We start from the raw sequence: 19,453 nt of genomic DNA, 5'->3' as shown, positions 1-19,453 counted from the left end.
TGGGTGTATCTTTGTTTTGTGGTGGTTTGAACTTCGGGGACGAAGTTCCTTTTAAGGAGGGAAGACTGTAATACTCCGTATTTATGAGTCTCTGGGTACTCTATCGAGTAGGCCTTACTCTGTCGAGTAAGGGTGAGTTGCGTTTTAAAATAGTTTCTGATCTGTTGGGTACTCGATCGAGTAACTGGGATACTCGATTGAGTACCTTAGCTACTCGATCGAGTAGCCGGTTTACGGGGAGTTATTTCTCGGGTTTTGTTAATTATGCGATTAAGGTATATAATGTTTTCCGTCATTGTTCTAAACACTTTTCAAAACCTAAATTACTGTCAAGAGAGAAAGCAAAGTACGTTCTTCACTTTAATCGCATTGTTAGCAAATCCCGGAGTTTGGAAGGTCGGTTTTCATCGTTCGTTATACCGTTGAGATCCTTGCGTCGAGGGTAAGACCTTTGTACCGTTTTTATGGTATTTACTTTAAGTTGTTTAAACCCTAATATGGGAATTTGGGGGTTTTGTGTAGATTGTGATTTGGTAGTGTTTATGTGTTTGTATGATAGGAGGAGGTTTTGTAGAAGAGGCTTTTTGATACAGCTGTTGAGACCGTCTGATAGTTCTGCTTTCCAGGTAGGATTTCCTACTCAGTATTAGTCCCATAATGTGATGTTGATGTGTTGTGGTTGATTGAATAATATAGTAATTGTATTGTGACGGTTTGTTGATTATGATTGTTTGTCTCTAGTTCTCGAGGCATGTCCTCAGCTGAGTGGGGTCACTTGCGAGAGTGGCTTCACGCCCTAGTTTCGCCCTCCGTAGAACCCGCCACGGAAGGGGATGTGCACATTAATGGACAGGGTTATCGCTCATTATGAGGAGCGGGGATTTGGTGGGTACGGCCGGTCCCCCACCGGGCGGTGGGTCGAGTGGACAGTCGGTGATTGAGATTGATGGGACTGATGTGATTGTGTGTGTGACGGTGTGAGATATCTGTTTATCGTATTGTTGATATATATATATATATAGATTGTGTGATTAGTACTGACCCCGTGTTGTTTTTTGTAAAACCTGCGGTGATCCATTCGGGGATGGTGAGCGAGAATGAGCGAGTTTGAGTTGAGTCACATAGGATTGCTGGGATGTGCCACTGTCAGATGATAGAAGTCTTCCGCTGTAGCTTAGTCGTTTAGTAAACTTTACATTTAGTTGATTAGACAGTTGGTTTGAGAACTTGTACCCGTATTTTGGGATTTGGCTTGATTTGTACTTTTCACTAAAGTTATACTATTAAATGTTGTTTCGTTATTGTCTTATGATTATCATGCCTCGGGTAACCGAGATGGTAGTATCCTTATACCTTAGTGGTCCTGGTAAGGCACTTGGAGTATGGGGGTGTTACAGTGGGGATAGCAATTGCCTAGGCTATTCATGCCTTTGTAGTGCCCCTACAATGAAGAAAACGAGAATTGAAGAATGAAAATGATACGGGTTATGCAGGACCCACGGATGGACCTGAATCCGTGTGGACAAGGAGGAATCCGAGCGTCTCATTAAGGAATCCACTCGTCTAGCAGAATCCGAGCATCCTATGTAACAATCCGCTCGTCTGGCTGAGCTGTGGAATTTAAAAAATTGGCCTGTCACCGAATCCGAGCGTCCCAGTGAAGAATCTGCTCGTCTGATACAAGATGCTCGTCTTGCAGCAAAGACGCTCGTCTTTATGCTGTTGAATTTTAAGGAATCACCCTGTCACAGAATCCGAGCGTCTTCCAAAGAATCCGCTCGTCTCATATTGAAGAATCCGCCCGTGTTTGCACAAAGACGCTCGTCCTGAGGCGTCTTTTCCTGAAGCAAAACGTGCAGAATCCGAGCGTCCCAGACCTGAATCCGCTCATCTCTGCTGCTGTTTTCAAATTTAACGGGTCTTTTAAACCCCTTCCCCCTCATTCATTTTCATTTCTTCTTCATTCAAACACTACCCAAAACCCAAAAGCCCCAAAAACCCTCATCCTCTACATCAACAAAACAAGATTTCCTCAACCAAATTCAACAAAATCAAATCCAAACTTCCCCACAACAAAAATTAATCACTCCTTTTACAACAACAATTCAATAAACACCAAAATCTTCAACCTTTGAGTCGATTTTTAAGATACAAAGCAACATTCTTTCATCTTAAATCGATTTGGGCATAACTAAAAATTGAAGGTTTTAATATCTCTTTGGTGTAATCAACAATGACAAGAAGTAAAGGAGGTAACAAGGCACCCCCAAAGAAGACACTTTCAAAAAGACAACAAACTCTTCAAGCAAAACAATTGTCAAAGGCATTGGTAGTTCATGAGGCAAGGTTGGAGGTTCAACAAGGTCCCCCTATGGAAGCTACAGCATCAACAACTCCGGTCATTGAGCAACTATCTAATTATCCGGAGGTAATTTTCACTTCTGACTCTCATAGGGATAAATTTGTTCTCTTTGCTAAGAAGACCATTATGCCTACAAAATTTATTTGTGAAGATGCTTTTTCTAAGCTGGGTGTTCTTGAACAAACCAAAACCTTCTTTGAGGCTATGGGATTGGGTAAATTGTTCACCATGAAGGAATAGACATACCCCTCCCTCACATTGGAATTTTTGAGTTCCTTGAAAGTTACAAGGGTGGAAACTAGAACCCACATCGAGTTTCGTCTTGCAAATGTCAATAAACGCATCACTTTTGGTGAATTGAGTAAGATTTTAGGCCTTAGTGATACCCCATACTATCACAAGATCCCCGAAAAGTATGACTCCGCTCCTCTTTGGGAGGCAATTTCCGGAAAGAAATTTGTGCGCTTTCATGATTGTCGTGCTCTATTAGTCCACCATCCGGGCATTAGAGTGTCATAAGGTCATTGGGAATACTTTGGTAGCGAGAAATGACACTAATCATCTTACCAAGCTCGATTTTGTTCTTATTGAGTCGGCCTTGAACATAGGAAGGGAATATACTAAGCCATACAATGCTCTAAGACTTTTGGTTGAAAGATGGCTTAATGTTGATTGTGGTAAAGAGGGCACCACTTTTATTGTGAATGGAGGACTATTTGGCCAAGCACTTCAACCCAAATTTCAACAAAGACAAAACTTATGTGGCGGTCAAAGGAGGTCATCTCCTTGATATTGACACCATGATTCACAAGTTTAAGTGGGTCAAGCATGCTCCTCTTGACACCAAATATGGGTGGTTAACCAATGAAGCTAGATCCTTCACTTTGCCTTCAAAGATTTGCCGATTGAGTGTTCACCGACCCAACTACCTTCTTCCGCTCTCCGAGGAGACCGAGTATATTATTCAACAACAAAGAGGCGAGATTGATTAGCCCTCCTCCTCCATTGTCACACCACCCTACCCATTTGAGTATCACGAGTTCAAACCAAAGGATGTCGAGGTAGGAAATGATTACTTAAATCTACTCATGAGGGAAATGCACAAGCAAGCTTACAATGATAGAGTGGACGCTTACCAGGCCCAATATCCGCCCCTCCTACATCTAGCTAGGCAAGGACTTCTTGATCCATCATGTCCTTTGCCTAGTTGGGCGGATAAGGAAGTTTTCTTTCCTAGCACCTCTAGTGGTGGAAGACCGGGTGGAGAGGAGAATGTTGTTGATGAGGGTGTTGATGAAGAAGGTGAAGAACAAGAAGAGGTTCAAGAGAATGTTGAAGAAGAAGAAGCTCAAGATGAGGAAGAAGAAGGAAGTGAGGAAGAGCAAGGAAGTGAAAGTGGGAGTGGAGATGATTCCACTTCTATGGAGGAAGATGATGGTAATGATGATATGATGGAGGATTAGCAAACCTTGGAGGCTCCTACACTCTTTCACCCCTCTTACGGTTTGTCTACTTCTTTTGTTTTCTTTATTGTATTTTGATCATTTGTTTGGGGAGTCCTAGCAACATGGAGGACTAACACCTTGGCTTCATTAAGGTGTTCTTTTTATTGTTCCCACTTGTAAAATCCAAAATGACAATTTGTAGTTTCATGCATTGCATTCCGTGTGCATGAACTACCCCGAAATTCAAGACATTAGAAATAATGTCTATTTTGGTTTGGGGAAGTCCATGCATACGCATCGGGAGGTAATCTAAATTACGCTCTCCGCCATAACAAAAACTCATGCATCATGTAGTGTAGCTTAGTATAGCTTGCATTTAGTTTAGAAATCATGCATCATGCTTGCATGATTTCTATCGTATTGGCCATTGAGGACAATGCCCATACTAGTGTGGGGATGGGAAATTCTAACTTGAATTTTATTCAAAAATCCAAAAAAAAAAAAAATCGAAAATTTCGAAAAATCAAAAAAATTGAAAATTGAAAAATTCCAAAAACATGTTCATTTCCTTTGTAGTGTAGTCTTGTATATATTGTTTTGTATATATTATGTTTGTTCATCCTTGTTCACATTGATCGACTACGCCACATCCGAGACATGAGGATATTGAAGACCGCATGGAATGATCTTTCCAATCTCCTTTTTCCTCTTTATGTTAATGACTATGTGGCTTTATTTTGATTGATGCGGTATAAACAATGTGAATTTAGGATTGCATTTAGTTTATTTGACATACTAGTTGGTAGAAGCATATGCATTAGGATGTATAAATGTTAGTTGCATCATGGCATGTAGTTGCAAGTTAGAAAAATTTGTGAAACCGTCTACTTGGGAAGCTTGACAAGTGTATATAGGCCCTAGTAGATGCTTTTTCTTCTTAAGACTTTGCTTGTTAGAATACGTGTAAAACACCCTAGGATGTGTCATGCTAGTATCCTTTGACCCATGGATTAAGGCCTAGTCAAGAGTACCTTGTGGTGTGATAACTCCTTGGCTACCGTTTATTCCAAGGTTACCCTTGAAACCATGCAACCATCATTCATCCATGTTCTACCATATTTTGTCATCAAAGGGAATGAGCACAAAAAGAAATTGTTCAAAAATTTGAGTTCAAGAAAAGAAAAGAAAAGAAAAAGTTTGCAAATTGCATCAAAAGAAAAGAGGAGTAACAAAAATGAAAACTCCTATGCTTCAAATATAAGGCACCCTCACTACATATGGGGTGACTTAGAAAATGTTCAAAAGAAAAATGCAAAAGTTGAAAAGTTGTCAAGTATTGAAATGCCAAACATCAAAAGAAATGGCAAAAGAAAGTGTTCTCAAATGTTATATGCCACAGGAAATTGGGGGGGGGGGGGGGAACCAACAAAAGCAAACTCCCAAATGAAACTCAAATACTATCGATCTTTTTATCCATCGTATCCATTTTTGTGCATGGTAGAGAGGGGACGACCCTTCTTCTTGTCTAGGCAAGAGGGGGAATTCCGCGATCCTCCAGTGTTTCTAACACCATAGGGAGTCTATTCTTGACAAAAGCATTTAACGATTGAGGACAAAGGTACCCTAGCTTGACACAACTTGAAAGTGATTTATTGGTGTCCTTCTAGGCTTATTAGTTTGAAGAAATTTCATCTATGAAGGAGTGTGTACCCTTGAATTGCTTCCCCTTTAGATAATTTCCGCCACTTAGATGAGGAAAGTGGCTATTCTTTTGTAGATGCATCCATTACTTGATTTTGTGTGCTTTAATGATTGGATGTGTCGCCATTTTGGCATGACCCACCTTGCCTTGCAAGAAGGCACCCTACCTCATGGTTGTCTTGTTGTGAGTTGAAGAGGCGGAGTGAGACCCGCTAATTGTCTCATATCGGCTATGTTATTAGGTTAGTTTAAATAACGGTCCTAGTTTTGTCACCTCTTTACTCAGGACGAGCAAAGGTTCGGTTTGGGGATATTTGATGTGACCATTATTTGAGCACATTTAGTCCCTGGATTAGCCTCGTTCCTATGCTTTTTAGTGCATATTTGGGTCATTTACTATCTTTAGTCCTTTGTTTTGCATATTCTTTGAGGTTTTGTTTCCTTGGTAGGAGAGGAGTGCAAACCTTGCATTTTCATGGCAAAATAGAGCTAAATTGATCGAATCTAATGACCAAGCATCAAAGAGAAGATAAGACTAGAAGGCCTTTGTACATATTATAGTAGATGGGCAATGATGAAGAAATCCTTGCATCCCCGACTAAATCCCAGAGGATTATTGGAAGAAGGAAAGAAGAAAAGGAAGCTGTGACACAATCCGCCCGTCCAACAAAGAAGACGCCCGCCCAAGACGTGAGGAATCCGAGCGTCTTTGCAGAAGGGACGCCTGTTCAAACACTCCACAATCCGCTCGTCCAGCAACCAATCCTCCCGTCCAGCCACCAGGAAATCCGCCCGTCCCGACACGTTGGACGCTCGGATTCCCTTAAGCCCCATACGTCCTTTTCTTCCCTCCATGAAATATGCGCATATTTATGAAAGACCGGCAAAAAGGAGACTCGCATCTTTTCTGAGAGAAGCGATTCCTCAAGGACTTAATCGTCATTTAAGTCCTTAGTAAACCCTAATTTGTGTACCTAATCCCCACTATAAATACCCCATTAGTCTAATTAGATAATCATGTTCTTCTTACCAATCCTTAGTGTAGTTTATATCATTCTAATCTCTTCTTAATCTTGTAATCAACTTCTAATCAAATCTTAATACAAATCTCATTTCCTTAATTTCTCTTTTGTTCATCTTATATTTTGGGTAATTGAAGATTATTTGGGTTATTATTGGGAGATTGACAACCTTCCAATCAATCATCAAGTACTTCTATTATTCTTTGCTTTATTTTGGAATCATTAGTAGGTATAATCCTCTTAATCCCTCTTTAATTATTGTTAATCACCTTCATTTATTCTTCATGTTTTACTTTGTTAATGTGATTGACAACCTGGTTAACATGCTAAACTTGATAATGAGTGAGTAGTTTCCTTAACTAGGGTTAATGGGTAATTAGGGGAAACCAACATGGGGAATGATTCATGCTTAATTTAATATGTTTTCATAGTTTATTTGCTTGCTTGTTGTGATCTCAACTTATGCACATGTTATGTTTGATGAAATGCGAGCCTATGAATCCTTGCATTTTTTACCCATCACCTACCTTTTCAATGAGACTTGTAAGACATAAACCAACTCGAGTCTCATTAGACCATGCATATAGTTGAGTAGGGAGGATTAAGTCGACTTGTAGGTGTTGTACAATCTAATCGATTTGGCTCCGGAACCCAAACCTTCCTAGGATTGTAATATATAAACCAACTCGATCCATCACAACAATAATTGCTTGCTTATAATTTGAGAATATGTTTGTATGATCAATACCCATGAATCCCCTATGACCCCATGACACCCTAGTGCTTTTAATCAATTGTTTACATCTCATTTTAACAATCTTGCTTGTTTACTTTTATTGCTATTTAGCTTAGTGATCTTCTTATCTCAACCCCAAATCGTGACACCCCTAGACACCGCTACTTGCAATCGAAAATCCTACATCAATACATGTCCCTTGGGATCCGACCTTTACTTGCCTCTTTACTAATAGTAGAGTTGTTTGTGAAGATATAAATATTGTTTTGGTCTAGGTGCTCCTAACGACAAGTAACCAAAAAGTAAAGCTCCGAGTGAGTGAAACCCGTCCATATATAAAACTAACAACAACAATAACATGTGTAAACATTTATACTATTGAAAACCAAGTAGGGGAAACCCTACCTTTTAGCAACTCTTCACAAACAAGCACAAACACTAGACGTCCTCCTCTATGAAGTCGCCTCTGACAAATAATTAAGGAATACATATCACAAAGATATCCTACAACAATATAATTGTAATACTCCGTATTTGTGAGTCTTCGGGTACTCTATCGAGTAGGCCTTACTCTGTCGAGTAAGGGTAAGTTGCGTTTTAGAAAAGTTTCTGACCTGTTAGGTACTCGATCGAGTAACTAGGATACTCGATCGAGTAAGGGGGTACGCGATCGAGTACCTTGGGTACTCGATCGAGTAGCCGGTTTACGGGGAGTTTTTCTCGGGTTTTGTTAATTATGCGATTAAGATATATAACCTTCGTCGTCATTATTCTAAACACTTTTGCAAAACCTAATTTACTGTTAAAGAGAGAAAGCAAGTACGTTCTTAATCCTAATCGCATCGTTAGCAAATCCCGGAGTTTGGAAGGTCGGTTCTCATCGTTGGTTATACCGTTGAGATCCTTGCGTCGAGGGTAAGATCTATGTACCCTTTTTGTTGTCTTTCCTTTGATTTGGTTAAACCTTAAAATATAGATTTGGGGGTTTTTGAGTAGTATGTGATTTGGTAGCATTTGTATGTTGTATGATAGGAGGAGGTTTCGTAGAGGAAGCTTTTTGATACAGCAGTAGAGACCGTCTGATAGTGTGCTTTCCAGGTAGGATTTCCTACTCAGTATTAGTCCCATAATGGGATGATTGTTGATGTGTTGAGATTGATTGTTTGATATAGTAATTGTATTGTGACGGTTGTGATTGTAATTGTGATTGTTGTCTATGGTTCTCGAGGCGTGTCCTCTACCGAGCGAGGTCACTTGGGGAGTGGCCGCCTAGTTTCGCCTTCTATGGAACCCGCCACAGAAGGGATGTGCACATTAATGGACAGGGTTATCGCTCATTATGAGGAGCGGGATTTGGTGGGTACGGCTGCGGTCCCCCATCGGGTGGTCGGTCCAAAGGGACGATCGGTGATTGAGATTATTGGAATTGGTGTGGTTGTGTGTGTGACGCTTAAGCTGTCTGTTTATCTTATTGTTGATATATATTGAGTTGTGTGATTAGTAATCGACCCGGTTGTTGTTTTGTAAACTGCGGTGATCCATTCGGGATGGTGAGCGACATCGAGCGGTGTATGAGATGAGTACTGGGATAGCTGGGATTGCCACGATATGATGATAGAAGTCTTCCGCTGTAGCTTAGTAGTTTCTTTACATTTCAATTAGAACAGTAAACAGTCAGTTTGAGAACGTGTATTATACTTTTGGTTTTGGTTTCGAGAATTGTAACCCTTCCTAAAGTATTTCTATTTAAACGTTGTTTCTTTATTGTTTATTTGATTATCATTGCCTCGGGTAACCGAGATGGTAATATCTTCATACCTGAGTGGTCCTGGTAAGGCACTTGGAGTATGGGGGTGTTACAAATGGTATCAGAGCGACGATCCTGAAACCTGTAACCAATGAACCTAATGAACATAGGGAGTCAATTAAAATGAACCCGGGGTAAAGGTTGTAGGAGCTAATGCAAAGGCTTGGGAGACGTCCTGAAGTCGCGAACTCGCCCTACAATTTTGAACCGGTCACATGGGGGGTGTATGTCAATGTCGTATGTGTGTTTGGTTAACTTGTGTGTGAATGTGATGAAGTGTGTGTAACTGTTGGAGAAGTAGAAAGCTGAGAATATGAAAGAAAGGTTGATGATATATGTAGACTTGTTGTTGGAATGAAAACATGTTGGATGTTTACAATGTGGCGTTTAATAACATGATATAATGATTTCGTAGATCGTATGAAAAGATGCGTAGCATTATATGCTTAGTTATGATATAATGTTGGTTTTATAAAGTTTTTAGCATGTTAGCATATGATATAGCATGCGGGTAGCGTTTCTGAGTTGGCATGACTCGATCGAGTGGGACTGGCTTGATCGGGTGGGTTTTTGACGATTTTGAGTCCAGAATCGTGTTTTTGGGCACTCGATCGAGTACCTCGGGCACTTGATCGAGTAGGGGGTCACTCGACCGAGTAGCTTAGCTACTCGGTCGAGTATGTTAGAGATCAGAAGGTCTGTTTGAGGTCTGATGTTGGGGCACTCGATCGAGTATGTTGGGCACTCGATCGAGTAGCCTGTTACTCAATCGAGTGTGTTTGGGAACTCGATCGAGTAGGTTCTGGGCAGCGTGTTTTCTTGTTTTGAGGTTTTAGCGTGTATGTTTATATCCACCCCTTTCTCATATAGTTTTAAGATGCCGCCCAAGAAGACTGCTTTGTATGCGAGAGTCGAGCTTATGAACATAGATGACATCGTTAAGATGTTGGAGCATCGGGATGCTCTCACTGAGGCTTTAAAGACTGTGGGGAAAGATAAGGATAAGGATAAGGAGGAAGAGGTTGATCACTCTAAAATCAGCCTCTATATAGCGAGGTTTAACACGAAGGAGTACAAGGGGGTTGGGGAGCCGAACCTTCTTGATAGCTGGCTTAGAGAGATGGAGAACATATTAGATTTGGTTCACTGTCCTGATGAGATGAGAGTGGATCAGGCTGCATTCTATCTGAGGGAGGCAACTTGCAAGTGGTGGGATACGGTGAAAGTGAGTGCTAAGGAGATTTATACAAACCAAGGTTTACCTGCTATACCTTGGGAGGAGTTTCGTAGGGCTGTGAGAAAGGAGTTCGTACCGGAGCATGTGAGGAGTAAGTTGAGGGAAGAGTTTGACAGTTTTAAGATGACCGCTGAGATGTCTGTGGCTGAGTACTACAGGCAGTTCAATGACAAGTCTAGGTATGCTGAGGATATGGGTTTGAGTGAGGAGAATTTGGCGTTGAGGTTTGAGAGGCGGTTGACCCCTAAGATTATGGATAAGTTAACCGTGGGAGTCCTTACTGATGTTAAGGAAGCTTATGAGAGGGCTGGGAGAGCTGAGAGGTTGGTGGAGATGGTTCAGGAGAGGTCAGGTGGTGAGAAAAGGAAGTCTGAGAGCGAGGGTGGTGGCCAATCTAATCACAAGAAAGGCAACCACAATCAGTCTAAGGGGTTTTCTTCTGGGTCAGGGTTCAGTGCTGGGGCTTCCTTTGGGCGTGGCCGTGGAAGTGTTAGTGGTAGTTGGGGAGTGACCTGCTATAGCTGTGGTGGTGTAGGCCATAAGAGACATGAGTGCACAAGTGCATCGGGAACTTTCCAGAGACCTGCGCAGAGCTATGCGAGGAATAGACCGGCTGGGTCATGGCCAAACCGGGGAAGTCAGAGTTACCAGAGTGGAGGCAACCGCAACGGCGGTAATTCTTATCAGAAACCACCAACGAACAACAACAACAACCAAGGGTCGGGTGCTAAGCCGACCACATCAGCCAGTACTGTCCAGGGAGGTGGACAGAAGACCAGTGGAAAGTTATTCATGATGGAGAAGAAAGCAGCTGAGGAGGATGCACACGTTATCACCGGTACTTTTCTCGTTAATGGTATTCATACCTTTGTTTTGTTTGATTCGGGGGCTTCTCGGTCGTGCCCGTATCTTCGAGTCATGTTAAACGGTTGGGTTTAAGGGTGTATGAGTCCGGTGAGAAAGTTTTTATACCTTCAGTGAGTCTCGTATCTTGTGGGAGGTTATATAGGGATGTACCTATGATAGTTGGGCAAGTTGATTTCCCTGTAGACTTGCTAGAGTTTCCTTTTGACGGTTTTGAGATGATAGTTGGGATGGATTGGCTGGGAAAGTATAAAGCTAAGATAGACTGTCATCAAAAGAAAGTGTCTTTAAGAGGTCCTAAGGGCGTTAGTGTGTCTTATCGTGGGTTTCTAGTCAACCCAAAGTTAAGTTGATTGCAAAATTACTTTGAAGTCATATCTGAGGAAGGGATGTCCTTTGATATTGTTCCATGTGAGAGATGACCGGATAGAAGGCCCGACAGTTGATCGATACCGATGGTGGGAGAGTTTGAGGATGTGTTTCCGAGGAGATTCCGGGTTGCCGCCGGAAGAGAGATATATTTCACAAGAGAGTTGAAACCGGGGACGGGCCAATCTCTAAGGCACCGTACCGTATGGGTCCTATGGAGATGGAGGAGCTTAGGAAGCAGTTGGATGATTTGATAGAGAAGGGATACATTAGACCTAGTGTATCGCCGTGGGAGCACCATTCTTTTTGTGAAGAAGAAAGATGGGAGTCCGAGGTTGTGCATAGATTACAGAGAGCTGAACCGAGTGACGGTGAAGAACAAGTATCCTTTGCCAAGGATAGATGACCTGTTTGATCAGTTGAGTGGTGCATCAGTCTTTTCTAAGATTGATTTGAGGTCGGGGTACCATCAGGTGAAGATTAGAGAGGTGGACATACCAAAGACAGCTTTCACGTCGAGGTATGGCCATTATGAGTATGTGGTGATGCCGTTTGGGTTGTCTAATGCACCGACAGTGTTTATGGATTTGATGAATAGGATCTTTAGACAGTTTTTGGATAAGTTTGTAGTGGTGTTTATCGACGATATCTTAGTCTACTCCAAGACTAAGGAGGAGCATGAGGAGCATCTGAGAATCGTGTTGCAAACTTTGAGGGAGCATGAGTTATATGCTAAGCTATCCAAGTGTGAGTTCTGGTTAGAGAAAGTTGCTTTTCTGGGGCATGTGATCTCTAAAGATGGGGTAGCTGTGGATCCGGCAAAGATAGAAGCAGTGACAAAGTGGGAAGCACCAAAGAATGTTGCTGAGATCAGGAGTTTTCTGGGTTTAGCTGGGTACTACAGACGGTTCGTGAAAGATTTCTCCAAGATAGCTAGACCTATGACCGCGTTGATGAGGAAAGAGAACAGGTTTCGTTGGGATGAGAGTTATGAGACGGCGTTCCAAACATTAAAGGAGCGTTTGACCACAGCTCCTGTCTTAGCATTGCCTGAAGGAAACGAGAACTTTGAGGTTTACACAGATGCCTCAAAGAATGGGTTGGGATGTGTGTTGATGCAGAACGGTAAAGTGATTGCCTATGCTTCTAGGCAATTAAAGCCTTATGAGGAGAACTACCCTACTCATGATCTGGAGTTGGGTGCGGTGGTGTTTCCTCTCAAGATTTGGAGACATTACCTTTATGGAGCAATCTTTAAGGTATTTTCTGATCACAAGAGTCTCAAGTACATTTTCACTCAAAAGGAGTTGAACAAGAGACAGAGAAAGTGGATGGAGCTGATTGGCGATTATGAGATGGAAATTATCTACCATGATGGGAAGGCCAATGTAGTTGCTGATGCTTTGAGTAGGGAGAGTGTACATTCTCTGTGTACAGCTCTATCTTTGATGAGGCTGAGAGATGAGGTAGCGAGGTTTGGGATACATATGATGCAGAAAGGAGATGCCATGGGTGATATGACAGTGCAGCTTGAGTTTTATGATGACATTCGAGGTAAGCAGGCGTTGGATCCTAAGATAGTTGAGTGGAGAGCTGGAGTAGAGAAAGGGACAGTGTCTCGATTCTCCATTCACACAGATGGTAGTTTGAGGTTCGATGGTAGGTGGTGTGTCCCTAATGATGAGGAGTTGAAAAAGACAATCATGACAGAGGCGCATTGTACACCATATTCAGTACATCCAGGTGGTGACAAGCTATACAAGGATTTGAAGAAAACGTTTTGGTGGCCTGGGATGAAGAAAGAAACAGCAGAGTTTGTGGCCCGTTGTTTGACATGCCAGAGAGTTAAAGGGGAACAGCGACGACCACAAGGTAAGATTCAGTCTTTAGAGGTACCTGAGTGGAAGTGGGAATCTATTTCCATGGATTTTATCGTGGGTTTGCCAAAGAGTCAACAAGGTAACAACATGATTTGGGTAATAGTGGATCGACTGACCAAGTCAGCTCACTTTGTTCCAATGAAAGATACATGGACTAAAGCACAATTGGCTATGGCCTATCGAACGAACGTGCTTAAGTTACATGGAGTCCCTAAGGACATAGTGTCTGACAGAGATGCGAGATTTATATCAAGGTTTTGGAAAGAGTTGCAGGAATCGTTGGGAACAACTTTGAAGATGAGTACAGCATTTCATCCTGCGACAGACGGACAGACTGAGAGAACAATCAAGACTCTTGAGGATATGTTGCGAGATTGTGTGATGGATTTTGGTGGTAGCTGGGAACAAAGGTTGGACTTGATAGAATTTTCTTACAATAACAGCTATCACACTAGTATTGGTATGGCGCCGTTTGAGGCTTTGTATGGGAGGAGATGTAGGAGTCCAATTTGTTGGGACGATAGTGCTGAGGCAGTGGTTTTAGGACCAGAGATGGTGCATGAGATGGTGGAACAGATTAAGATGATCAGGGAACGGATGAGAGCAGCTCAGGATAGGCAAAAGAGTTATGCAGATCTACATCGCCGAGATATAGAGTTTCAAGTTGGGGACAAGGTTCTTTTGAAAGTGTCTCCTATGCGTGGGGTTATGAGATTTGGGAAGAAAGGCAAGCTAAGTCAGAAGTTTATAAGGCCTTATGAGATCTTAGAGCGAGTTGGGGAAGTTGCATATCGTCTGGCTTTACCAAATAAAGTTAGAGAGAGTGCATAATGTGTTTCATGTGTCGCAGCTGCGGAAGTATGTGAGTGACCCGTCACATGTGTTAGAGGCAGAGAGCTTAGAGCTAGATGAGTCGTTATCATATCTTGAGGTGCCTAAGCAGATTCTTGACCGAAAGGTTAGGAAGACTAGGAGTGGCGAGACAGTTTTGCTTAAGATCCTGTGGTCTAACCACGAGACTGAGGAAGCTACATGGGAGCCAGAGGAAGCTATGAAAGAGCGATACCCTTTTCTGTTTGATCAGGTATGTATGGTTACGGGGACGTAACCTTGTTTCTTTTAGGGGGTAGGAGATGATCGCAAAGAGTTTTTAACCGTTTTATACCCTTTTTGTATGTTGTGTCGGTATGTTTTTCGGGATGAGTTGGGTTAGTACCATGTTTTATGTTGAGTTTTGTTTTGGTAGTGAGTCGGAAGCGTTGGGGGAGTACCTTTGTTTAGTAGTGGTTTGAACTTCGGGGACGAAGTTCTTTTTAAGGAGGGAAGACTGTAATACTCCGTATTTGTGAGTCTTCGGGTACTCTATCGAGTAGGCCTTCCTCTGTCGAGTAAGGGTAAGTTGCGTTTTAGAAAAGTTTCTGACCTGTTGGGTACTCGATCGAGTAACTAGGATACTCGATCGAGTAAGGGGGTACTCGATCGAGTACCGTAGGTACTCGATCGAGTAGCAGGTTTACGGGGAGTTTTTCTCGGGTTTTGTTAATTATGCGATTAAGATATATAACCTTCGTCGTCATTATTCTAAACACTTTTGCAAAACCTAATTTACTGTTAAAGAGAGAAAGCAAGTACGTTCTTAATCCTAATCGCATCGTTAGCAAATCCCGGAGTTTGGAAGGTCGGTTCTCATCGTTGGTTATACCGTTGAGATCCTTGCGTCGAGGGTAAGATCTATGTACCCTTTTTGTTGTCTTTCCTTTGATTTAGTTAAACCCTAATATAGGGATTTGGGGGTTTTTGAGTAGTATGTGATTTGGTAGCATTTGTATGTTGTATGATAGGAGGAGGTTTCGTAGAGGAAGCTTTTTGATACAAAGAAGAGACCGTCGATAGTGTGCTTTCCGGGTAGGATTTCCTACTCGATTTAGTCCCATAATGGGATGATTGTTGATGTGTTGAGATTGATTGTTTGATATAGTAATTGTATTGTGACGGTTGTGATTGTGATTGTGATCGTTGTCTATGGTTCTCGAGGCGTGTCCTCGGCTGAGTGAGGTCACTTGCGGGAGTGGCTTCACGCCCTAGTTTCGCCTTCTGTGGAATCCGCCACAGAAGGGATGTGCACATTAATGGACAGGGTTATCGCTCATTATGAGGAGCGGGGATTTGGTGGGTACGGCTGCGGTCCCCCACTCGGCAATGGCTGTCCAAAGGGGACAGTCGGTGATTGAGATTATTGGAATTGGTGTGGTTGTGTGTGTGACGATTAAGTCATTCTGTTTATCTTATTGTTGATATATATTGAGTTGTGTGATTAGTCTTGACCCGGTTGTTGTTTTGTAAACCTGCGGTGATCCATTCGGGGATGGTGAGCAGATATTGAGCAGGTATGAGATGAGTACTGGGATAGCTGGGATTGCCACGATATGATGATAGAAGTCTTCCGCTGTAGCTTAGTAGTTTCTTTACATTTCAGTTAGAACAGTAAACAGTCAGTTTGAGAACGTGTATTATACTTTTGGTTTTGGTTTCGAGAATTGTAACCCTTCACTAAGTATTTCTATTTAAACGTTGTTTCTTTATTGTTTATTTGATTATCATTGCCTCGGGTAACCGAGATGGTAATATCTTCATACCTGAGTGGTCCTGGTAAGGCACTTGGAGTATGGGGGTGTTACAATAATACACATAATCTCTTAATACACTATCTAATTACACATATTCCCAATTAAAACACCCAAAAGACAAAATTCCCAATTTTCTCCAAATTCTAGGGTTTGGGTAAAACAAAAGAAATTAAAAGAGTAAACAAAGACTCACAAGATGAAAAAAGCTAAGAAAAGGTGAAGGATGATGTCAAATATTAAAATCCAAGGATGAATCTTCTCAAAATATGAAGGGAATATGCTAGAGAGGGTTTGAGAGGCTTGAGAGAATGTTTATGGTTCAGCAAGAGAGAGAAAACACTATTCATGGGTATATATATCATATGTCATAAATAGGGAACCAAATCCCTCATTTTTTAGGCCTGAACCGGGGCACTCGGTCGAGTACGCCAGCTACTCGGCCGAGTGCCACTTAGTCAGGACCTGGATTAAACCCAGAACGCACTCGGTTAACTCTGCTCGGTCAAGTACGTGCTACTCGGCCAAGTGTACTACCTAAATTTATGGGTATTACAATTTTCCCCCATTAAAACGAACTTCGTCTCCCAAGTTCACACCCGATCTGCACAAAACACCTATAACACCACTCTCTACATCACAACATCCTAACGGAAGGGTCTCAACAACACATGGCACTAACTTGCCCAACAAGTGAGTTCAAAAAAGATAACTAATGACAACCGTAGCCAACAAAATAACTACAAAGGTTGAGTCGACCCATCTAAACAAATAAACTTGTACTACGCGCGCACCCTCTACCCTTCTAAAAACAAGGTCATGGCCTCGTAACCGAACTCATACCTGTCAAAGAGATGCGGATAGCGCTCCTTCATGGCTTCCTTAGCTTCCCATGTTTCCTCTTCCACTTTATGGTTGGACCAAAGCACCTTCACCAACACCGTATCTCCATATCTTGTTTTCCTTACTTTACGGTCCAAGATCTCTTTAGGAGTTTCTACATAGGTCTATGCATCATCCAATTCTTGATATTTTATGCTTCAAGCACATGAGTTAGGTCACTCACATATTTCCTTAATTGTGACACATGGAACACATTATAGACACGTTCAAGTGCCGGTGGAAGTGTCAAACGGTAGGATACTTTCCCAACTATATCCGAGATTTCATAAGGTCTAATAAAATTTTGGCTCAACTTGCCCCGCTTGCCAAATATCATCACACCTCACATAGGTGATACCTTTAGCAAACCTTATCACCCACTTTAAATTCAATATCCCGACGATGTAAATCCGCATAACTCTTTTGTTGATCTTGAGCTGCTTTCATTCTTTGTCGAATAACATGCACTTGGTCAATCATGTCTTGGATCATTTGCAGTCCTAGCACTACCGCCTCCAAACTATCATCCCAACATACCAGACTCCTACACCATCTCCCGTACAAAGCCTCTAATGACGCCATGCCAATACTTGCATGATAGCTATTGTTATAAGAAAACTCAATCAAGTCCATCCGGTCCTCCCAAGTGCCTCCAAACGGTTTGAATGGTCCTCTCCGTTTGCCCATCCGTTTCTATATTAAAAATGGTACTCATATTTATTGTAGTACCCAACGAGCTTTGCAATTCTTGCCAAAACCTTGATATGAATCTTGCATCTCTATCGGACACATTGTCCTTAGGTACTTAATGTAGCTTGATGAGTCATAATTATATACATATTTATGCCTCCCCTTAGTTTCTTTTGTGAGGATTTTCGTGCTAAATTACATTGTTTATATGTCATTTTTATTAGAATGTCGTTACTTCCGCTATTTGGTGTTTAATGTAGAAATGATGAATTTGTGGAGCAAAAGAATGAAATGTAGCACCACGAAGATAGCATGAGGAATACACGAAGCATGACACGGAAATCTAGAAGAATAAAGGAAGAGAATTGAAGAAGATTAGACGAAGAAAAGAGTTGAAGGATAGAGTACTCGATTGAGTAAGCATAGACTCGATCGAGTGGTTGTGTACTCGATCGAGTATACTATATTCTGATGACTTTTCGGGCAAGTTTTCTAAATCGGTTTATGTTTAGTATAAATACCTAATTAGTGCCCTATTATAATTTACATCTTATTTTACCCTAAAAACTCCTAGAATACTTTAGATTCATTTTATTTACGTATTACTTCCGGATCTATACTCCCTAATTACGGTACTAATCTTTCTCTAGTTATTGATTAATTCAAATTTCTTATTATTACAATTGTTTTATTATTGTTCATCTTATTATGTTCTTAATTATGCTTCCTTCTATCGTTATCGTTGTTGTTAATATTAGTATGAGTAGCTAATTTCATAATCTAGGGTGAATGGGGATCTGGGTTGTTAGAAGGGGGTAATTAATGAATTGTTAGTTAAATTGCTTCTTTGTTGTTGTTGTTCAGTTGATTGTTTTGAATCTAGTTGATAAGTTTCTACAGGATTAATTAACTAGTGTTGCAAACTAGGATTTTCACCAACCGGGTTAAGACTAGTAAAGGCTACAATAACTGAATAGAATTAACTTAATGATAGCGACCACATGTTAAGTTAGATCTTAAGGACATATTAGAATCGACCGATCATGACCTTAAACAACATAAATCGCTTTATCAATTAGTTAAAAAATACATCCCCGGATAACTACCTAGTGAACGTGATCCCTAGACTCTTTAATATTGTTGAATTCATCTTTGATTACATCGCAATCAGTTTTAGCAAACCAATCAAATCCTTCAAGAAAACGGTTACTTTAAGACGGACTTAAATATCAACAAACTAGAATAATTAACTCACCTCCCTATGGATTCGACCTTTCTTACCGCTAGCTATTGAATAGTAGTAATTTAGGTTTATTTTGATATAGGTGATATGACTTTAGCCTTATCAAATTTGGCGCCGTTGCCGGGAAGGCAACAATTTTTCTGTTTGTTTTTTTTTTTTTCTTTTGTCTCATGGAGTATCAGTTCTTTGAGACAGTTTGATATTTTTCTTGTTAGTTCTGTGTATGCCCAGGTCTAACAGGTCGGAGATTATACCTTTTGATCCCGAACTAGATAGGACTTTTCGGTACAGACGGAATTTTTAGAGAGAAATTAGTCAGGTGGAAGACTTGAGTACACTTGACGCATACTACGAGTTTTTTACATTTGCAGAAGATCAGTCCTTGGAAGAGGACAAGCTAATTTCTGCCATAGATCCAATAAAGATGCCCACTCTTGCCAGTCACTCTGACATTACTTTGGCTTCTATTCCCAAGGGATTCAAGCTCCCTACTACAGATAAAGGCACTTTTGAGATTCGTCCATCTTACATCAATTTGGTGGAGCAAAACTTGTTTGGGGGAGGAGCTAATGAGGATCTTGCCAAGCATAT

At 41.3% G+C, this 19,453-nt stretch overlaps 1 protein-coding gene across 1 annotated transcript in view; it reads right to left on the bottom strand.

Annotated features, from left to right (window-relative positions):
• LOC141618132 (uncharacterized) overlaps window positions 1–17,511 on the bottom strand; it is a 40,865-nt gene extending 23,354 nt beyond the window's left edge. Inside the window, exons 1-2 of the mRNA XM_074435243.1 lie at window positions 17,299–17,511; window positions 16,891–17,054 (exon numbers count right to left, since the gene is read on the bottom strand). Coding sequence (XP_074291344.1) covers window positions 16,891–17,054; window positions 17,299–17,511 — 377 coding nt within the window. The remainder of the gene's footprint in view (window positions 1–16,890; window positions 17,055–17,298) is intronic.
• Window positions 17,512–19,453: the final 1,942 nt, after the last annotated feature.

The sequence above is a fragment of the Silene latifolia genome, chromosome X (assembly GCF_048544455.1).
Source record: "Silene latifolia isolate original U9 population chromosome X, ASM4854445v1, whole genome shotgun sequence".
Classification (NCBI taxonomy): Eukaryota; Viridiplantae; Streptophyta; class Magnoliopsida; order Caryophyllales; family Caryophyllaceae; genus Silene; species Silene latifolia.
Note: the sequence above shows the minus strand (reverse complement) of the source record. Positions and strands in the feature narration are given on the sequence as shown.